At 36.3% G+C, this 17,852-nt stretch overlaps 1 protein-coding gene across 8 annotated transcripts in view; it reads left to right on the forward strand.

The window, feature by feature from the left end:
• Positions 1-17,852, forward strand: part of PDE1A (phosphodiesterase 1A) — a 609,100-nt gene that overhangs the window by 413,434 nt on the left and 177,814 nt on the right. For all 8 annotated transcript variants that reach the window (XM_071216230.1, XM_071216229.1, XM_071216231.1 and 5 more), the window contains one exon: positions 13,977-14,090. In XM_071216230.1, the coding sequence (XP_071072331.1) occupies positions 13,977-14,090 (114 nt within the window). The remainder of the gene's footprint in view (positions 1-13,976; positions 14,091-17,852) is intronic.

The raw sequence follows: 17,852 nt of genomic DNA on the forward strand, positions 1-17,852 counted from the left end.
ATTGAGGGGGACCCTCTGCCCAGCTCTGGGGTGTTTTACTTGTGCAACTGTCTGGACCTCAGAGCTCTGCCTTGCAAACTTCAGCTGCTGAGGCCTACCTAGGCTCCCACATCTTTTTTTTTTTTTTTAATTCATTTAAAAAAAATTACATTAAAAAAATATGAAGTCCCATTCAACACCACCCCCACCCCCCACTCCCCCCACAGCAACACTCTCTCCCATCATCATGACAAATCCATTGCATTTGATAAGTACATCTCTGGGCATCGCTGCACCTCATAGTTAATGGTCCACATCATAGCCCACACTCTCCCATGTTCCATCCAGTGGGCCCTGGGGGGATCTACAATGTCCCGTAATTGTCTGTGAAGCACCACCCAGGACAACTCCAAGTCCCAAATGCGCCTTCACATCTCATCTCTATCTCCCATTCCCTGCACCCAGCAGCCACCATGGCCACCCTTCCCACACCAATGCCACATTTTCTCTGTGGACATTGGATTGGTTGAGTCCATTGCACATCTATGTCAAGAGGGGGCTTAGATTCCACATGGATACTGGATGCAATCCTCCTGCTTTCAGTTGTAGGCACTCTAGGCTCCATGGTGTGGTGGTTGACATTCTTCAACTCCATGTTAGCTGAGTGGGGTAAGTCCAATAAATCAGAGTGTAGGAGTTGAAGTCTGTTGAGGTTCAGGGCGTGGCTATCATATTGTCAGTCCAGAGATTCAAATCCCCTAAATATATCTCAAACCCCAACACCAACTACAATTCCAGTAAAGTAGCATGAAAGAGATCCCATCTGAGTCTAGTTCCATCACGCAGAAACACCAGCTCCAAAGAAGGGCCAACTGACATGGCAGTGAACCCCATCTGCCATGACCATAGAACCCGTGGGTCTCTTTAGCCCTCAAAAGAACCAATACCTGGGGTTGTATCTACTTTATCTGTCTCTGAGACTCTGCTTAGGTGTGCATAAGGGCAATCCTTCTGACAACCTCCAGACTCTTTTTTAGAGACTCATAGCCATATAAACTCATTTCTCCTTTCCATTTCCCCCTTACATTAGGTCAAACAGCATTTTGAAGTCATGTTATTATATGTAGACAGGGATGTTCTGCTGATCCGTGTTGAACCTTTAATTCAAGGTCATTTTCTAGTTGCATCTTCAGCTGGTATTTGGTAGTGATCTCTCGGTGCCAGGGAGGCTCATCCCTGGGTGTCATGTCCCACGCTGGGGGAAATGCATTGCATTTCCATGCTGAGTTTGGCTTTGAGACTGGCCACATTTGCGTAACATGAAGGCTGTCAGGAGGAAACTCCCAGGCACAATGCTGCTCTAGGCCTTGTTCTTATTTCAGGCGTATAGGCTCACAAGCATAGTCATTAGTATCAGGAGCCCACTATTGGACCCTCATTCCTTCCTGGTTCTTACCGTTGCACCTGGGGGACTGCCGCTGCTCCCCTAGGGACCACGACAGAGCACCCCCAGCCAGGAACCCAGTATCCCCCCAGCTGTTGTTTTTAATTGTTTCCACTATGAGTATATCCAAACATTACCATGCACCCTGGACATATGCCCTGTATAACTCCCTGTCAACCATATACAGCCTGTCAATAACATCCCATACCAGTATTCCTCCGCCGCCATTGTTGAACCGCTCTGTGATCCAAAACTTCCTGTAAAGTGAAGCCCAATATAATGTCAGGTTCCCTCACTAGTAAAATGGAATATAGCGATGAGTTTAAAGGTTAGATCTAGAGTACGTATTGATTTGGAAAAATTCTACATCCTATCTTTTTCTTTTCTTTTTTCCTAATTATTGAGCTTCTCTTCACAAGAGTCTTAGATCACAGTAATTCATATATACAATATACAGTACTCCCACACATCCACCATAAAACCTTTTCCCTTCCACAGCAATAATCTTTTAACTTATTCATATCATATTTACTGAAACTGATGTACAGACTCTGAAACAATAGCTTTCAAACAAGGTGGAATCTGTGCTTACAATGTGGTCCATACTTTAGGATATACAGTTTTCTAAATTTTTTAGTTATCCTATGTTTTACATTATCGTTTACATTATTAGTCTGTTGTCCCCTATATGCTTTTGGTGTAATATTACATGTTTTATATTCATCCTCATGTACTCTCGCGAAACTGCTCTCTTGCCCCCACATTTACCTTGGTTCCATCCATTCAACATCCATTTTCCCCTCCCCTTGGGGCCCACAGCGACAGCCAATCTCCATTTCCTAAGAAGCCACATCCAGAGATACTCGCAACAGTGTTCAGGGCCTGATTTGCTCAACTGCCTTAATGCCCTGGGAGCCACCCTTTCTCTCGAGAGATACAGTTCCCTCTACTTGATGGCATTAGTCCTCCCCAGGATGTGGGTCCACCCCAACTCTCACTTCTTGGGTCTCTACCCAATGGTACAACCCACCCTGGCAAAATGTAGGCTCCCACATCTGACTCATCCCAGGGAAACCACCAGGCTCTACCTGAGTTCCACCTCCCTATGCTGCCACAGGAAAATTCTCTCCAGGCAATAATCTGGGGAAGTCATAGGGTTCATCTTATTTGTTTCCCATCTCTGTAGGATCACTGCCCCTTGTTGCCTGATATCTATTGTCGTGAGAACCATTGTTTCTAATATTTTGTCCATTTGTTTTAGCTACAATGGTAAATCCAGTCCTTGTTACTCCAGTTTGCCCAGAAGATTTATTGCTCTTTTGTTTTAATTAATTTATAATTTCCCCCTTTTCCCCCCAGAATTCCAGATATAATTGTAAGACTATCAAATAATGTTAACCAAATTATATATATAGTCTTTGCTTTGTAAAACTTTTAAAAGCATCTCAATAGTCTTGAGCAGATATCCTATATTAATAATATTAAATGCAGATTGTTATTATCTGTGTGATCTTCGACAAGTATCAACCAACTTCTTTGTTCTTTGGTTTCCTCATCCATAAAATAAAGATAATAATTGTACTTACATCATAGGTATGTTGTGAAGATTAAATGAAATAATATGTGTCTGACATAAATATTAAATGTGTTATGTGCTATTAATATTAACATTATCATCATCATATCTGCAGCTAACATACATCTCCCCTTCTGCTTGTTTATTGCTAAGTCTAGAAAACATAAAAACATATATAAATTTTGCCCTTAAAAGCTGAATCTGGATAATGACATTAGCAATTCAAATTTAGGGTTAAAACTAAAGCAAAGTGGGAAGACAGAGCTCAACTCTTTCACACACACACACACACAAATGGAGAAAAAGTCAAAAGCTGTCCAAGGGACCTGCTTTGGGGGTCAGCACACAAAGACAATGCTTCATAACTCCCAGGGCAGTGAGGGACAGAGAAAGGAAGAACCCAAAACAACAAACATGAGTTACCAAACCCCCACAAAGGCTCGGAAGCACTCCCCTACCTATCCCCAAGATATTAAGCCTGGGTTAAACCCCTGGCTCACTGCAGCTGACTGAGAGGGGAACAGATATCTTCCTCCCTGTCAGCTGTTACAGAAAAAAGGGAGAGGGAGTTGGGGGAAGGGGGCTTTTTAGCAGTGAATTTGGCCAGGGAAGCCTGCCTTGAATCTTGGCTCCTTCCTGACCAAAACACCTGCAGAATGGTGTGGCAAGGAGCACCATCTGCTGGTGGGTCTGGAAATTGCATGGACAAAAACTGCTCTTTGTACTCTAACTCCTGGGAGAAAAATCTGTGCCCCATTAGTGAGTTTCCCCTGGCATGATTTTGCTAACTTAAGCTGAGCGATTTTAAAAGCTTAGAATAAGTTGATCCAAATATCAAAGGGGGGAAAAAAGAGAGAGATATTAGCCATCAGAGTAAATTCACCAACATAGTCACATGTTTAGACATCAGCAAAAAATTACAAGCCATACTAGGAAACAAGAAGCGATGGCCCAGCCAAAGGAACAAACCAAATATCCTGAAGAGAGACAGGATTTAAGACAATCTATCAATGATAATCACACAACTCTCCTAAATCAATTTAAAGAATTTAAAGAAAATATAACTAAAGAACTAAAGGATATTAAGAAGACACTGGGTGAGCATAAACAACAATCTAGAAGTCTGCAAAGAAAAGTAACAGATCTTATGGGAATTAAAAACATAATGGATGAGATTAAAATATATTAGAGGCACATAAGAGCAGATTTTAATTGCTCTAAGACAGAATTAGTGATTTCAAAGGCAGAACAGCTGAACTGGAAAAGACAGGAGAGTAGAAAGAGAAGAGAATGGAACAAGGTATCAGAGAACTGAATTGCAATGTGAAATGCACAAACATACACATTGTCAGTGTTTAGAAGGAGAAGAGAATAGAAAAGGGGAGGGAAGAATATTTGAGGAAATAATAACCAAAAACTTCCCAACCCTTGTGAAGGACATAAATATCAATATCTGAGAAGGACAAAGCACAATAAATCCAAATAGATCTAATGTGAGACACTTACTGTTTAGAATAACAACAGAGATAGGGATTCTGAAAGCAGGAAGAGAAAAGCAAAGCATCACATACAAGGGAACCTCAATAAGGTTAAGTGCCAACCTCTCATCAGTAAGCATGGTGGTGAGAAGAAAGTGGTATGATATATTTAAAGTACTAAAAGAGAAAAACTGCCAGCCAAGAATTCTGTATCCAGCAAAGCTCTTCTTCAAAAATGAGGGTGAGTTCAAGTTTTCTGATACAAACAAAAACTGATAGAATATGTTACCAAAAGACAGAATTACAAGAGATGCTAAAGGGAGTATTGTATCCTGAAAGGAAAAAACAAGGACAAGGGACTTGGAGAAGAGTGTAGAAATGAGATCATTGGGAAGGATAAATTGAAGGGTAAAAAGAAATATAATATTATGATAAAACAACAGAAATCCAGAGGACGAAATGGATGAAGTTAGTAATGCCTTTACAGTAATAATGTTGAATGTTAATGGCTTGAACTCCCCAATCAAAAGGCATAGACTGATAGAATGGATTTAAAAAATATGACCTATCTATATGTTTTCTACAAGAGACTCACCTCAGATATAAGGACACAATGAGGTTTAAAGTGAAAGGTTGGAAAAGATACTCCATGCAAATAGTAAACAAAAAAAGCTGGAGTCATGATATTAATATGAGAAAAATAAAACTTAAATGTAAAACTGTTATAAGGGATGAAGAAGCTCATTATATATTAATAAAAGGGGCAATTCACCAAGAAGAAATAACTATGCTAAATATTTATGCCCCTAACCTCAGTGTCCCTAGATACATGAGGCACACACTGGCAAAACTGAAGGGGAAAAGATATCCCTACAATAATAGTTGGAGACTTCAATATGCCATTCTCAGTATTGGAAAGAACATCTGGACAGAGAATAAAGAAAGAAACAAAAAGCTTGAATAATATGATAAATGAACTAGACCTAACAGATATCTATAGAGCATTGCACCCCAAAACAGAAGGATATACATTCTTTTCAAGTGCTCTTGGAACTTTCTCCAAGATAGGCCATATGTTGTATCACAAGACAAGTCTCAATAAATTTAAAATGGATGAAATCATACATAACATTTTCTCTGATCATAACAGAATGAAACTGGAAATCAGTAATGGATGGAAAAAGGGAAAATTAATAAATATATGGAGATTAAACAACACACTCTTAAATAATCAGTGGGTCAAACAAGAAATTGCAAGAGAATTCAGCAAATATCCTGAGATAAATGAAAATGAGAAGACAATATACCAAAACTTATGGGCACTGCAAAGGCAGTGCTGAGAGAGAAATTTATAACCCTCAATGCTTATATTTAAAAAGAAGAGCTAAAATTGAAGATCTAACTGTACAACTGGAGGAACTAGAAAACAAACAGCAAACTAATTCCAAACCGAGCGGAAGGAAAGAAATAGAAAGAGAATGGAAAACATGGAACAGAGTCTCAGGGAATTGAATGACAATGCAAAATGCACAAATATTCTCATCATTGATGTCTCAGAAGAAGAAAATGGAAAAGGGACAGAAAGAATATTTGAGGAAATAATGACTGAGAATTTCCCAACCCTTATGAAGGACATAAATATCAATATCCAAGGACAATCTACCCCAAATAAACTAAATCCAAATAAACCTAATCTGAGACAGAATGACAAATATCAGAGATAAAGAGAGGATTCTGGAAGCAGCAAGAGAAAAGCAAAGCATCACATACAAGAGTAACTCGATAAGATTAAATGCTGACCTCTTGTCAGATACCACATGGTGAGAAGAAAGTGGTCTGATGTTTTTAAGGTACTGAAAGAGAAAAATCGCCAGCCAAGAATTCTGTATCCAGCAAAGTTACCCTTCAGAAATGAGGGTGAGTTCAAAGTCTTCTCAGACAAACAAACCTGATAGGATATGTTACCAAAAGACCAGATTTGCAAGAGATACTAAAGGGGGTGCTGCAGTCTGAAAGAAAAACAAAACAAAACAAAAACAAGGGTGGGAGATTTGGAGAAGAGTTTAGAAGTGAAGATTATTAGGAAGGGCACAGGACCAAGAAGACAGACAATAGAAAAACAGGACAACAGAGAGCCAAAGGACAAAATGGATGAAGTAATTCAAAGTTATTAAGTAGCCCTTCACATCTACCCAATGAACCCTGAAATATGAAAAGAAGACCTTCTTAGGTAAGAATACTCCAGGAGCAGCAGAAAGCAGCACAGAGGATTAAAAAGAATGGATTATTAGCAGAAGTAACAGCTCTCTCACCAAAGTCAATTCCTGACTATGACTTTTAAAGTGATGAGATTGTTGCTGTTTTTGCAGCTATTGCTGAGAAACAGAAGACAGCTTCAACAAATAGAGCAAGGGTTATTGTGTCTGCTTCTGGGACTGAAGAAACTATAACTGAGAAGGAAGATGGTGCTCCAACACCTGATGGCTCTGTTTTTATCAAAGCCCAATGAAGGAACATGCATTGCATGAATTATTTGAATCTATTTTGATTATCATTTAAAGTTTTAGATAAAGGGACATTTGTTTTAGAGAAACAGGGTAAAACTCCTGTTTGTAAGACAAGATAAAGCCTATAAATCTAAATGATAACATTATTGTATAGTATTTGGACTATGCTTTGAAGTTATGGTTTATACTTCAGATTAAATTCTGAGCAAAATGTTTTTGACGTATAAATTTAATTTAATCCAAATATATGGATGATACACTGTAAATACAGAACTTGAAATGCAAATTCTTGAATAGTAAGTAACTTGGTCAGTATTATTTAAAATGTTGTCATTGACTTTTGTTTTATGAAAAAGGAAATGTGATTGCTTTCTCTCCTAGAAATATACTGTTGTTACTATTCACTGTTTTCTTGCTTCTGTAGAGTAAGCTTGTCAAAAGGCTTAAATATTTTTAATATTCATTTTGATTCAAAGTTGTTGCTTTGTTATATGTGGAATCTTTGAAAGTTCAGCCAAAAATGCATGCAAATGTGAACATTCTGAAGTTTCTCTTAATTCTAATTTGTGCTTAAGTTTTTTGACTTTAAAGAAGTTTTACAACAATGGTACTTGCCTCCTTCAGTATTTGTTAGATGTGTGAAATTCTGATAAATGTTACAATGATGGTTTTATTTTTTAGATTATTACTGTAGATAGGATAGTCCTTACCACAAGTGAGTCATTTCTTAAATGTGCATTTTTTAAATGAGTGGCTTTTACAGATGCATCATAATAAATTGTATAGCTACATTTAAAAAACATAGGGGATGAAGTGGGAGAGAGAGGGGTGTACATGGGAATCCCTCATATTTTCAATGTAACTTTCCTGTAATCTAAAACCTCTTTAAAAATAAAGTTTATTATATTAATTAAAAAAAAAAAAAGAGGGGGAATGGATGTGGCTCAAGCAGTTGAGTGCCTGCTTCCCAAATGGGAGGTCCCAGGTTTGGTCCCTGGTACCTGCTAAAAACAAAAACAAACAACAAGCAAACAAATGAAAAAACCAACTCAGGGGAGCCGATGTTGTCACAACTATACAACTTGGCCACAGATAATACTTAAACTAATAGCTTGAGTGTGGCCTTGTTCTAACACAATTTTATTTACCAAAAACAGGCTGTAGGCCTAATTTGCCTTGTGGGCCTTAGTTTGTTGACCCCTATTCTAGAGTAATACTAATAACTGTTCTAGCGGCTTTTGCGCTCTCTCTCTATTTTTTAGAACAATGAAGCACATTTATTTACTTTTTTTAGGAGGTTCCAGATTGAACCCAGGAACTCGTACATGAGAAACAGGCACTCAGCCACTGAGCTACACATGTTCCTTCCTTTTTTTTTTTTTTTTACATTGGAGCACAGTTAAACACACAGACTCTTATTTAGAAGCATCATCAGGCATAGAAGTGTATGGAATTTTATTTTGTTATTGGGCATAAATTTTCATGTTTAATTCAACTTTAGAAGTCATATGAAAATGTTTCTTTTGAAGTAAGGAACCTTGCTTTCAGGTAATGAGGATGCTTTTAAGTATAATCTATAAAATAGATACATATTTTGCATGGATATGAAGTAAACTTTTCCAGTGACTAGTGCAGCACTTGAAATCTGCAGAATTAATGTTTTTCCTGTGCTCCAGATAGATGGAATGGAATAAAGAGAGGTGAAGTTACTGAACCAGGGTCACAAAAAATTACTACAAAACCTAAAATGAGAACTCATGAGCAATTTACTTAGTTTGCTCAAGTATGTTGAGTTGTAATAACTAATACCTGATCATTCTTGGCCCAGGAGTTTCCCATTGCTCTCCTCAGAAGAATCAGACTGTTACCCTGTTATCCTGGTGAGATTCCAACCAGTGTAATTCTATTCTTAGTCTTACCTGAATTCTCTCTGTAGAATATAATTAATGATCCACACTGGATTCTACCCAGGGCACCAGCCTTCGCACATCTAATCTGAAGGGATCTTTTCATCTTCAGTCCTTAGCTTTTGGATAATTTCATCTCTGCTACTGAACAATAAACTACTGTCGTCCATGGAAGAATTGGCATTTCATGTGTAGTGTAGTATATATTCAGTTTCACTCTTCAATTTGTATAAGAATAAAACTGACCTTTGTAGGTCAGTTTTGATCTTGAGCAAGTCAAAGATGCAAGATGATGAAATTGTAGCAAAAGGGATAAACCTTTCCAAATAAAGATTTTGAATCAACCTTAAAAACATAAGACCTTTTGATTTTTGACAGTCAAAAACCACCATTTTATGCCACATTGTTAAACTAGCAGTTCTCAAGCTTTTTTTTGTCTTGGGACCCCTTTATATTCATAAAAATTATTGGATTATATCTACAAATATTTGCCTTTTTAAAATTAAAACAAATTTAAAATATATTTATTTGTTTAAAAGTAGTATTAGTAAACCCATTACATTTTAACATAAATTGCATCCAGTATCCATGTGGAATCTGAGCCTCCTCTTGACATAGAGGTGCAATGGACACAACCAATCCAAGGTCCACAGAGAAAAGGTGGCATTGGTGTGGGAAAAGTGGCCATGGTGGCTGATGGGTATGGGGAATGGGAGGAAGAGATGAGATGTGGAGGCATTTTTGGGACTTGGAGTTGCCCTGGATGGTGCTTCAGGGACAATCACCGGTCATTGTAAATCCTCCCAGGGCCCACTGGATGGAACGTGGGAGAGTATGGGCTATGATGTGGACCATTGACCATGAGGTGCAGAGATGCCCGGAGATGTACTTACCAAATGCAATTGATGTGTCATGATGAAGGGAGTGTTGCTGGGGGGGAGGGGGGGGGGGAGTGTTGGGGTGGGGGTGGTGGGGTTGAATGGGACCTCATATATTTTGAATGTAATATTTTTACAAAATGAATAAAATTAAAAAAATAAAAAATAAAAATAAATAAAAAAAGAATATGTTTTGTGAAAAATGACAATATTTTGGAAAAATCAATGAGAAAAATGACATTTTTTACTTGAAAATCTCTTTAATGTCTGACTTAGACAATGCTTGAATTCTGCTTCTGCATTCATTCTCTTGTGATATGTTCTTTTGCTTGAAGCATATGAAAAAAATTCTTACATATGTAGTTGGAAATAGAGTGTTTAATAGTTTCTTTAGATAATTGTAAATATTCTTTGATAATACACTGAATTGACAAATGGTAACATTTATCATTTAATTGCACTGTGGGTTTGGAAACTAATGATGAACTACTCCTACTGTGTTACATTGGAAGCCAGTGAGCTATCTTTGTTTGTTTTCATTCATCCATTCATGGATGCATTGGATTTTGTTTGTATGTTTAGCTTCTACTTAATATTTTTCTTGTACCTTGAATGAATCTTTTACGCATCCAGGCTTTTGTAATATCAAATATTGATCATTTGGTTCTCTGGAAAAAAAAAGTTAGAAAACTATAAATGTTGGAGAGAATGTGGAGAGAGAGGAACACTCACTGTTGGTAGGAATGTAGAATGGTACAGCCACTGTGAAGGGCTGTTTGGCAGTTCCTAAGGAAGCTGAATATAGACTTGCCACATGACCCCAAAATAAGATTACTAGGCACATACCCAGAAGAACTGAGAACAGTGGCACGAGTAGACATCTGCACACCGATGTTCATAGGGCATTATTAATGATGGCCAAAAGTTGGAAACAATGCAGGTGTCCATCAACTGATAAATGAGTAAACAAATTATGGTGTATATACACAATGAAATATTATGCAGCGGTAAGAAAAATGAAGTTGCAAAGCATATAACAGTATGGATTAACCTGGAGGACATTATTTTGAGTGAAGCAAGTCAGACACAAAAGGACAAATACTATATGATTGTGCTATTACAAACTAAATATATTATGTAAACTCATGGAATTAAAAATTATAATATAGGTCAACAGAAAATAGAGTGAGGGTAGAAAATGGAAAGCTGATGGTTTATCTGTATTACGGATGTGTGTATGTGTATAGGGTGGATTAGGACTTAGGTATATAGGATATAGTTACTTTCTAAAAAATTAACAATTCATGCAGATATATGCAGGAAAATTGGGGCCCACCAATTTGAATGTCTGATCATTTAAAAATGATCCATGATGACATTTAACCCTATATTGTCTATGAGGAAAATAAAGCCATAAATAATATTGTTGGGGATTAGTTTGTTTAAATTGAGATTACTAAACTCATTCAAAATTGGGATAATGATTACATAAAATTATTCCATTAATTTGCTCTTCTATGCTAATTTTAAATAATTTAAAAATATAAATTACTATGTACATGTGTGAAGAAAATTCAATAAATACAAAGGAGAAAAAAAGGAGGGGAAAGAAGTACTAGCAACCCCAAAATATATTTTCTTCCAGTTTTTTGGATTGACTTGGTGAGTCTAAGAGTGGGGGTGAGGTGAGATGAGGAAGGTTATGGTCTTACCAGGTTAAACCATATTTAATTAGATTTTCTAATTTGGTGGTAAACCCTTCCCAAAGTTGTTCTTCTAGAGGAATTTCTTGCATCAGATATAGGATTATACCCTATTAAAATGAAACAATTCATAATATTTCCTTCTCTGTCATTCATAGTGCTCAGCTTCCTTCTGCCAGGTCTCCATATGATTCAAAATGGCTGCTGGACATTTACATATTATCACTTCATTCCAGGAAGTAAGCAATGGGCAAGGGAGAAAAGGGAACTTTTTCCCACTGAGTTAGCCCTCTTCAAATTTTTTTTTCTGAACATCTGACCCATCACCAGTTACCTCTCTTTGGCCAGAATTTAGTCACATGACCATACCTACCTTCAAGAGTCTAGAAAATGTAGTTTTTAGTGGGGAATTGCTAACAAATAAATACAGAGTTCAGTTATTCAGAAAAAGTGGAGGCAACCATCTGAAGTACTACTTAAGATGCAACAATGCATAACATTCTGTTGTTTTTAAGCCATATCACACTAGCAAGTACGACCAACTTGTATTCAAATTTTCTCAAGAAAGATATATATGACACATAAACATAGAGGACACATGCCCATTGCAAACCTAAAAACTCTTCTACTTTCACATGTAAAAGGCAATTTGACTAAGTAGAATGTGCTTGGGTCATAATCATTAAAAAAAAATCTCAAAACACTGTACATAATGCTCTACTGTCATCACAATCACTATTTCAGACAAGCCTCAAAGTCAGCCTTATTTATTTTTCTTTCTTACATAAACTAAGTCGTTATTTTTCTTTGGCTCTGTTTTGTTGACTATGTACTAATAACACATGTATTTATATATAAACTTTATTTTACTAGGTTGTTGTCTGCTAGTATTTTGTTGTGCAAAATAAATGGTACAAAAGAGTAATTGTTCATACTTTCCTAAATAAGCGTTAATCTAGGTGTGACTATTTTCCATGAAGAAATAAAGTAATTCTTATGGGTGGGTAAATGTTAAAGACCCTTGCTAAAAGTCTTAACTTGTCTTTATGCCTTAAACATTGTTATTGGAAATAAACCAAAGCAAATGTTCCAGAAAATCTGCTAAGCCATCCCTGACATGGTGCCTAAAAGCAGATGTTATCCACTTTCTCCTTTTAAATACCTTTACTCAGGAATGGATTTAAATTATGATGACTGAAGAAAATGAAAAAATTGTCTTTATATTGCTTATCTATAGTGCTTATATAGTATGTAGAGAATCAGGAATATGTGCCCCTTTTCTGACTAGTATAGAGCAGTACCTTCACAAATATTCTGTTTACATTTTTAAAATTTTATTAATTTTTTAAATAATAAATTGTCTTTTTTTAAGATACATAAATCACAAAAAAATGTTACATTAATAAATATAAGAGGTTCCCGCATATCTCATTTCCCACCCTCCACTCCTCCCACGTCAACAACCTCTTTCATCACTGTGGCCCAGTCATTGCATTTGGTGCATACATTTTAGAGCACTGGTGCACTGCATGGATTATAGTTTACATTGTAGTTTACACTCTTCCCCAGTACATTCAGTGGGTTATGGAGGATATATAATGTCCAGCATCTGTCCCTGCAATATCATTTAGGACAACTCCAAGTCCTGAAAATGCCCCCATATCTCAACTCTTCTTCCCTCTCCCTGCCCTCAGCAACTACCTTGGCCTCTTTCTCCAGATCAATGCGACAGTTTCTTCCATTACTAGTCACAATAGTTCTATATTAGAACACCAGTAAGCACTACACACTCATTGAAGTAATTTATATTACCTCAGTTTATTGTATATCTCTTGCTTTATGACAAATTATCCCAAAACTTAGTGGCTTAATGCGGAAACAATAACATTAATTATCACTCAGTTTCTCTGACTCAGAAATCCAGCCATGGTTTAGCTGAGCCCTCTGCTTTATAATTCCTCAGAGATTTGGGACATATTATCCTATGGGTAAAAAAACAAAGAAAATATTCTACAGATTTGCCTTAGGAGAAAAACCATTGCAGTAAAAACGCTAAGCACACATATATAATTCCTATTTTTCTTGTCTCTATTATTTTTTTTTGGAAGTTTTGTCATAGCTATATGCAGTTGCAGTCAGAAAATCACCCTTTAAATATTCCTCAGTGCCAACTCTGGAGAAGCGGAAGAGCCAAAGTATAAATTCTAGTATATGTTTTTAGGAAAATGTCTATATTGTCTTGAATTTTCAGAAGAACTATCCTTAAAAAAGGTATCTAAACTAGCAACCTACTCTCCAAATGTTATTGAATGGTGAATATAATTTATAATAGTTCCTTAATTGATAAAGACTGATCTAACTTAAAAAATCTCTGAAAGCATTTAATTTTAATGCCCTAGAAAGAAGTAGATTTACTGAATTTATATACTTCATACTGGAATGTTTTCCATATGGTTAAAATAAATCTCTTTTAACTACTCTCTTCATCTACTTTTTTGAAATAGACTAAGATGCTTGGTGAAGCAGCTGGAAAAAGGTGATGTTAACGTCGTAGACTTAAAGAAGAATATTGAATATGCAGCATCTGTGTTGGAAGCAGTTTATATTGATGAAACGAGGTAATTTTTTTCCCCTCCCCGTATGTCTTCCTTGCATCTTTTCTCTTTTTGTTCCTCTCTGAAGCCTCCTTTCTCGCAAGCATGAGTTTGCCATGTGGGGCAACTAAAAGCAAAATCTTATTCAATTTTAAAAGGCTCTTCTTCATGTAGCTACTTAACTGGATTATGATGCCTGTGTTTGCATATATATATGAACACACATATACAAAATTTCCCATTTCCTTCCTCTTCATGGCCTCAGTAACCTCTATCTAATCTATTTTCCATCTCTATGAATTTGTTTATTTTAGATAATTCATTTAAGTGGAATTATGCAACATTTGTCCTTTTGTGGCTGGCTTATTTCACTTATCATAATGTTTTCAAGGTTCATCTACGTTGGAGCATGTGTCAGAACTTCGTTTCTTTTTATGCCTGAATAATATTTTATATATATATACACCACATTTTTTAATCCATTCTTCTGTCAATGGACACTTTGATTGTTTCTCCTTCTGGCTATTGTGAATACTACTGCTATGAACATTGGTGTACAAGTATCTTCTTGAGTCCCTGGTTTAAGTTCTTTTGATTACATACCTAAAAGTGGAATTGCTGGTCATATGGTAGTTCTATGGTTAAGTTTTTGAGGAACCACCAAACTATTTTCCATAGAAACTTGCTATTATTCTTTAAAAATACATACATTTTAATCAGATATGTAAATATAATGAAAGAATCAAACAAAAAAGTCATTAAATGAAAAACTGAAAGTCTTCTTTCTTCCCACCCTCACTGTCACCCTCAGAGCTTTAAATGTTTTTCCAGAAATAGATGTAGGCTTATCCTACTTATTACTGATATAAAGAATGTTCATGTTAACTCAGATTTCAGAGTTCTTTCTGAGAAAATTGGTGTTACGTGCACACATATTCCCATGGGAGGTATCAAACCCTCTATCATGAGTTTGAAAAAGGGCAGACCCAAATGTGGTTTTGATCATCACCCAAATCTGATCTCTAAATATAATTATCAGAATAGTAAGGAAGATTAGGAAAGAGAATTTATTTGAAGAGAGTTGTTATCCTAGAGCTATGTCTCTCAACAGCCTGCTTTGGCCCTCCAGGGGATATTCAAAAATGTCTGGGGACATTTTTAGTTGTAAAAACTGGGGGCTTACTAATGATATTTAGTGGTAGAGGCCAGAACTGCTGCTAACCATCAGTAGCCCCTCACAACAAAGAATTAACTGGCCACAAATGTCAATAGTGTGGAAATTAAGAAACTCTGGCCAAGAGGAAGAGCTGTGTTCCTTTTCTCTTAACCTCTGTAATGGATTACTTACCTCCAACCTCAAGCCTAGGAGGGGACCCTGCCAACTCTGGTGCTATTAGAACCCTCAAAGGAACACAGGGTGACAGGTGTTAATACTTGGAGACTTGACACTTCCATGCATCTCTTGGAGTTTGGGGAATACTTAAAGAGTGGTGCCTGACACTCACCTGAAAGAAGAAAATGTGGCAGGCTGATTAGATCTACCAATGAATTCAGAGGTAAGAGGGACCCTGTAGAGGAAAAAGTGTACCCTTCCAGAGTTCCACAGAGTTTGGTGCTGGGTTTGTTCAAAGTCATAAGGTAGCTAGTAAACTAGAGGCCTCTTAAAGGTATCCACAAAGAAGGTGAAAAAAGGTTAACTGGGGTGATTTTTTCATATAAAAGCCAGGCAAAAGGTGGAAACTACCCAAATATCCAGATGAATGGATAAACAAAATGTAGTATATTCACACAAATGGAATATTATTCAGCAGTAACAATAAATGAAGTTCTGATATATGTGACAACATGGGTGAACCTTGAAGACATTATTTGAGTGAAATAAGTCAGACACAAAAAGACAAATAGTGTATGATCTCGCTTATGTGAAACACCTAGAATAAGCAAATTCATAGAGCAAGGTAATGGATTACAGGTTACCAGGGTCATGTGGTGAGGGGAAGGGAAGTTTTTAATGAGTACAGAATTTCTGTTTAATGTGATGAAAAGGTGGGGTATTGGTGATGGTAGCACAATATCGTAAATGTAATTAATTCCACTGAGTTGTACTAAAAGTGGTTAAAATGTGAAATTTTGAAGTGTATATATTTTACTACAATAAGGTTTTTTTTTTTTTAATTAAACTAGACTATTTTACTACAATAAGGTTTTTTTTTTTTTTAATTAAACTAGACTATCAGAGCATATGCAATATTTTAGGTACCCTCTTGGTGTACCAAGTTGTCTCTAAAGGAACCACAAAAGTTCCTCAGGAGAACAGCCAGCATTTGGACATGTGTCACATGGATGACAGCAAAACTAAACCAGTCAAGTGAGGCCCGTTGGCCTCTAATCCTCCCTGCATCTTCCTACCACATTGCAGAGGTGGCAGAGTGGGGCAGGGAGTGGAACATGGAGAATGAAGATATCCACGTGCCTGCTCTCCCTCCCTGGTGCCCATGCCTGGGTCAGCCTGAGCTTGGGGACAGTAGGAACGTTCAACATGATATGAGATGGGAGTTTTGATATCTCTGTGTCCTGGACTTAAGCAATAAACAGACACACACATCACATACACGCACACACACACATTATGTTGTTCAACAAGTAGTGATATAAAAAGTAATAATATAAAAAGTTGCTTCATGAAAGTCTTGTTTTCATACTTTTCCCAATCTACTTCGTTCCCCCACTCATAAATTTCTTATGTACCTTTCTAAGGATCTATTAGCAATTTTATTTATTTTTCCCTCCTCCCTACATAGAAGATAACATATTTTCTATATATAGTTTTTCAATTTGTTTTTTTCCCTAAAAAAGGGAACTTGATGATCTTTCTATATCATGTCCTGAACTTTTAATATCAGACAATGAGAATTTCCCATTAATACCTGACAGAAAAGGCCATGGTGAGAGCTATGCTACCCAGAGGATTCCTTTTTCTCTACAACAGTGCTCCCCACTAAAGCACAGTTTGAAGTCATAAACTAAGAAAAATCATAAGCACACTTTTAATTTATGAACTGTATATAGACTGGTTTTCTTGGTTCACTTTAACTATATGTATATGAACATATTAATATAAAATTATTTTAAGTAAACAGATCTGAAGTGTAAATTTTTAAAATATCTGACATTCTCACAATTTCCTTGTCCTTTCATTTCATGTGTTCTTTATTGCTAAATTGAAAATGTTTAATATTTCTTAAATTTTTCCTTAATTAAGCTGTTCATTATTTATATTTACTTATAAAATTTAAGGACTTTTACCCTGAAGACTTTTTTTAGATTTAGAGTATTCACTTTTAATGGCATAATGCTAATTATGTGGTTTGCTTAAGTGTCTCTTCTTTTTTTGCTAAATTATCATGTGCTATACTTATTAATTTTTCTGTTGTATTTCCTTTTTCCTGAAAATTACGATTCCATAATTGTTTTGCTAATTTTGTTCTCCATGAACCCTAAATCATTTAAACATACATTATATTTCCAAGTACCTTCTTTACTAATTTGAAAATTGTTCTTTTGTTGGAGAAAAGTTTAAGTGCAATGCTTAACGACGTCATGGTAGAAATTTAATTCTTTTTTCCCCCTGCTCTTTATAGCACAACACCCTGCCCTTAAGTCCACCTCATTTCCAATTTCTATCCAAAATGACATAAAGCTTTTCAATTTTTAATTTTGTTTACATGCTATCATGGCATCATGATTTACAAATTGGATAAAATAATATATCACATTTGTATCACT

The sequence above is a fragment of the Dasypus novemcinctus genome, chromosome 7, assembly GCF_030445035.2.
Source record: "Dasypus novemcinctus isolate mDasNov1 chromosome 7, mDasNov1.1.hap2, whole genome shotgun sequence".
Lineage (NCBI taxonomy): Eukaryota > Metazoa > Chordata > Mammalia > Cingulata > Dasypodidae > Dasypus > Dasypus novemcinctus.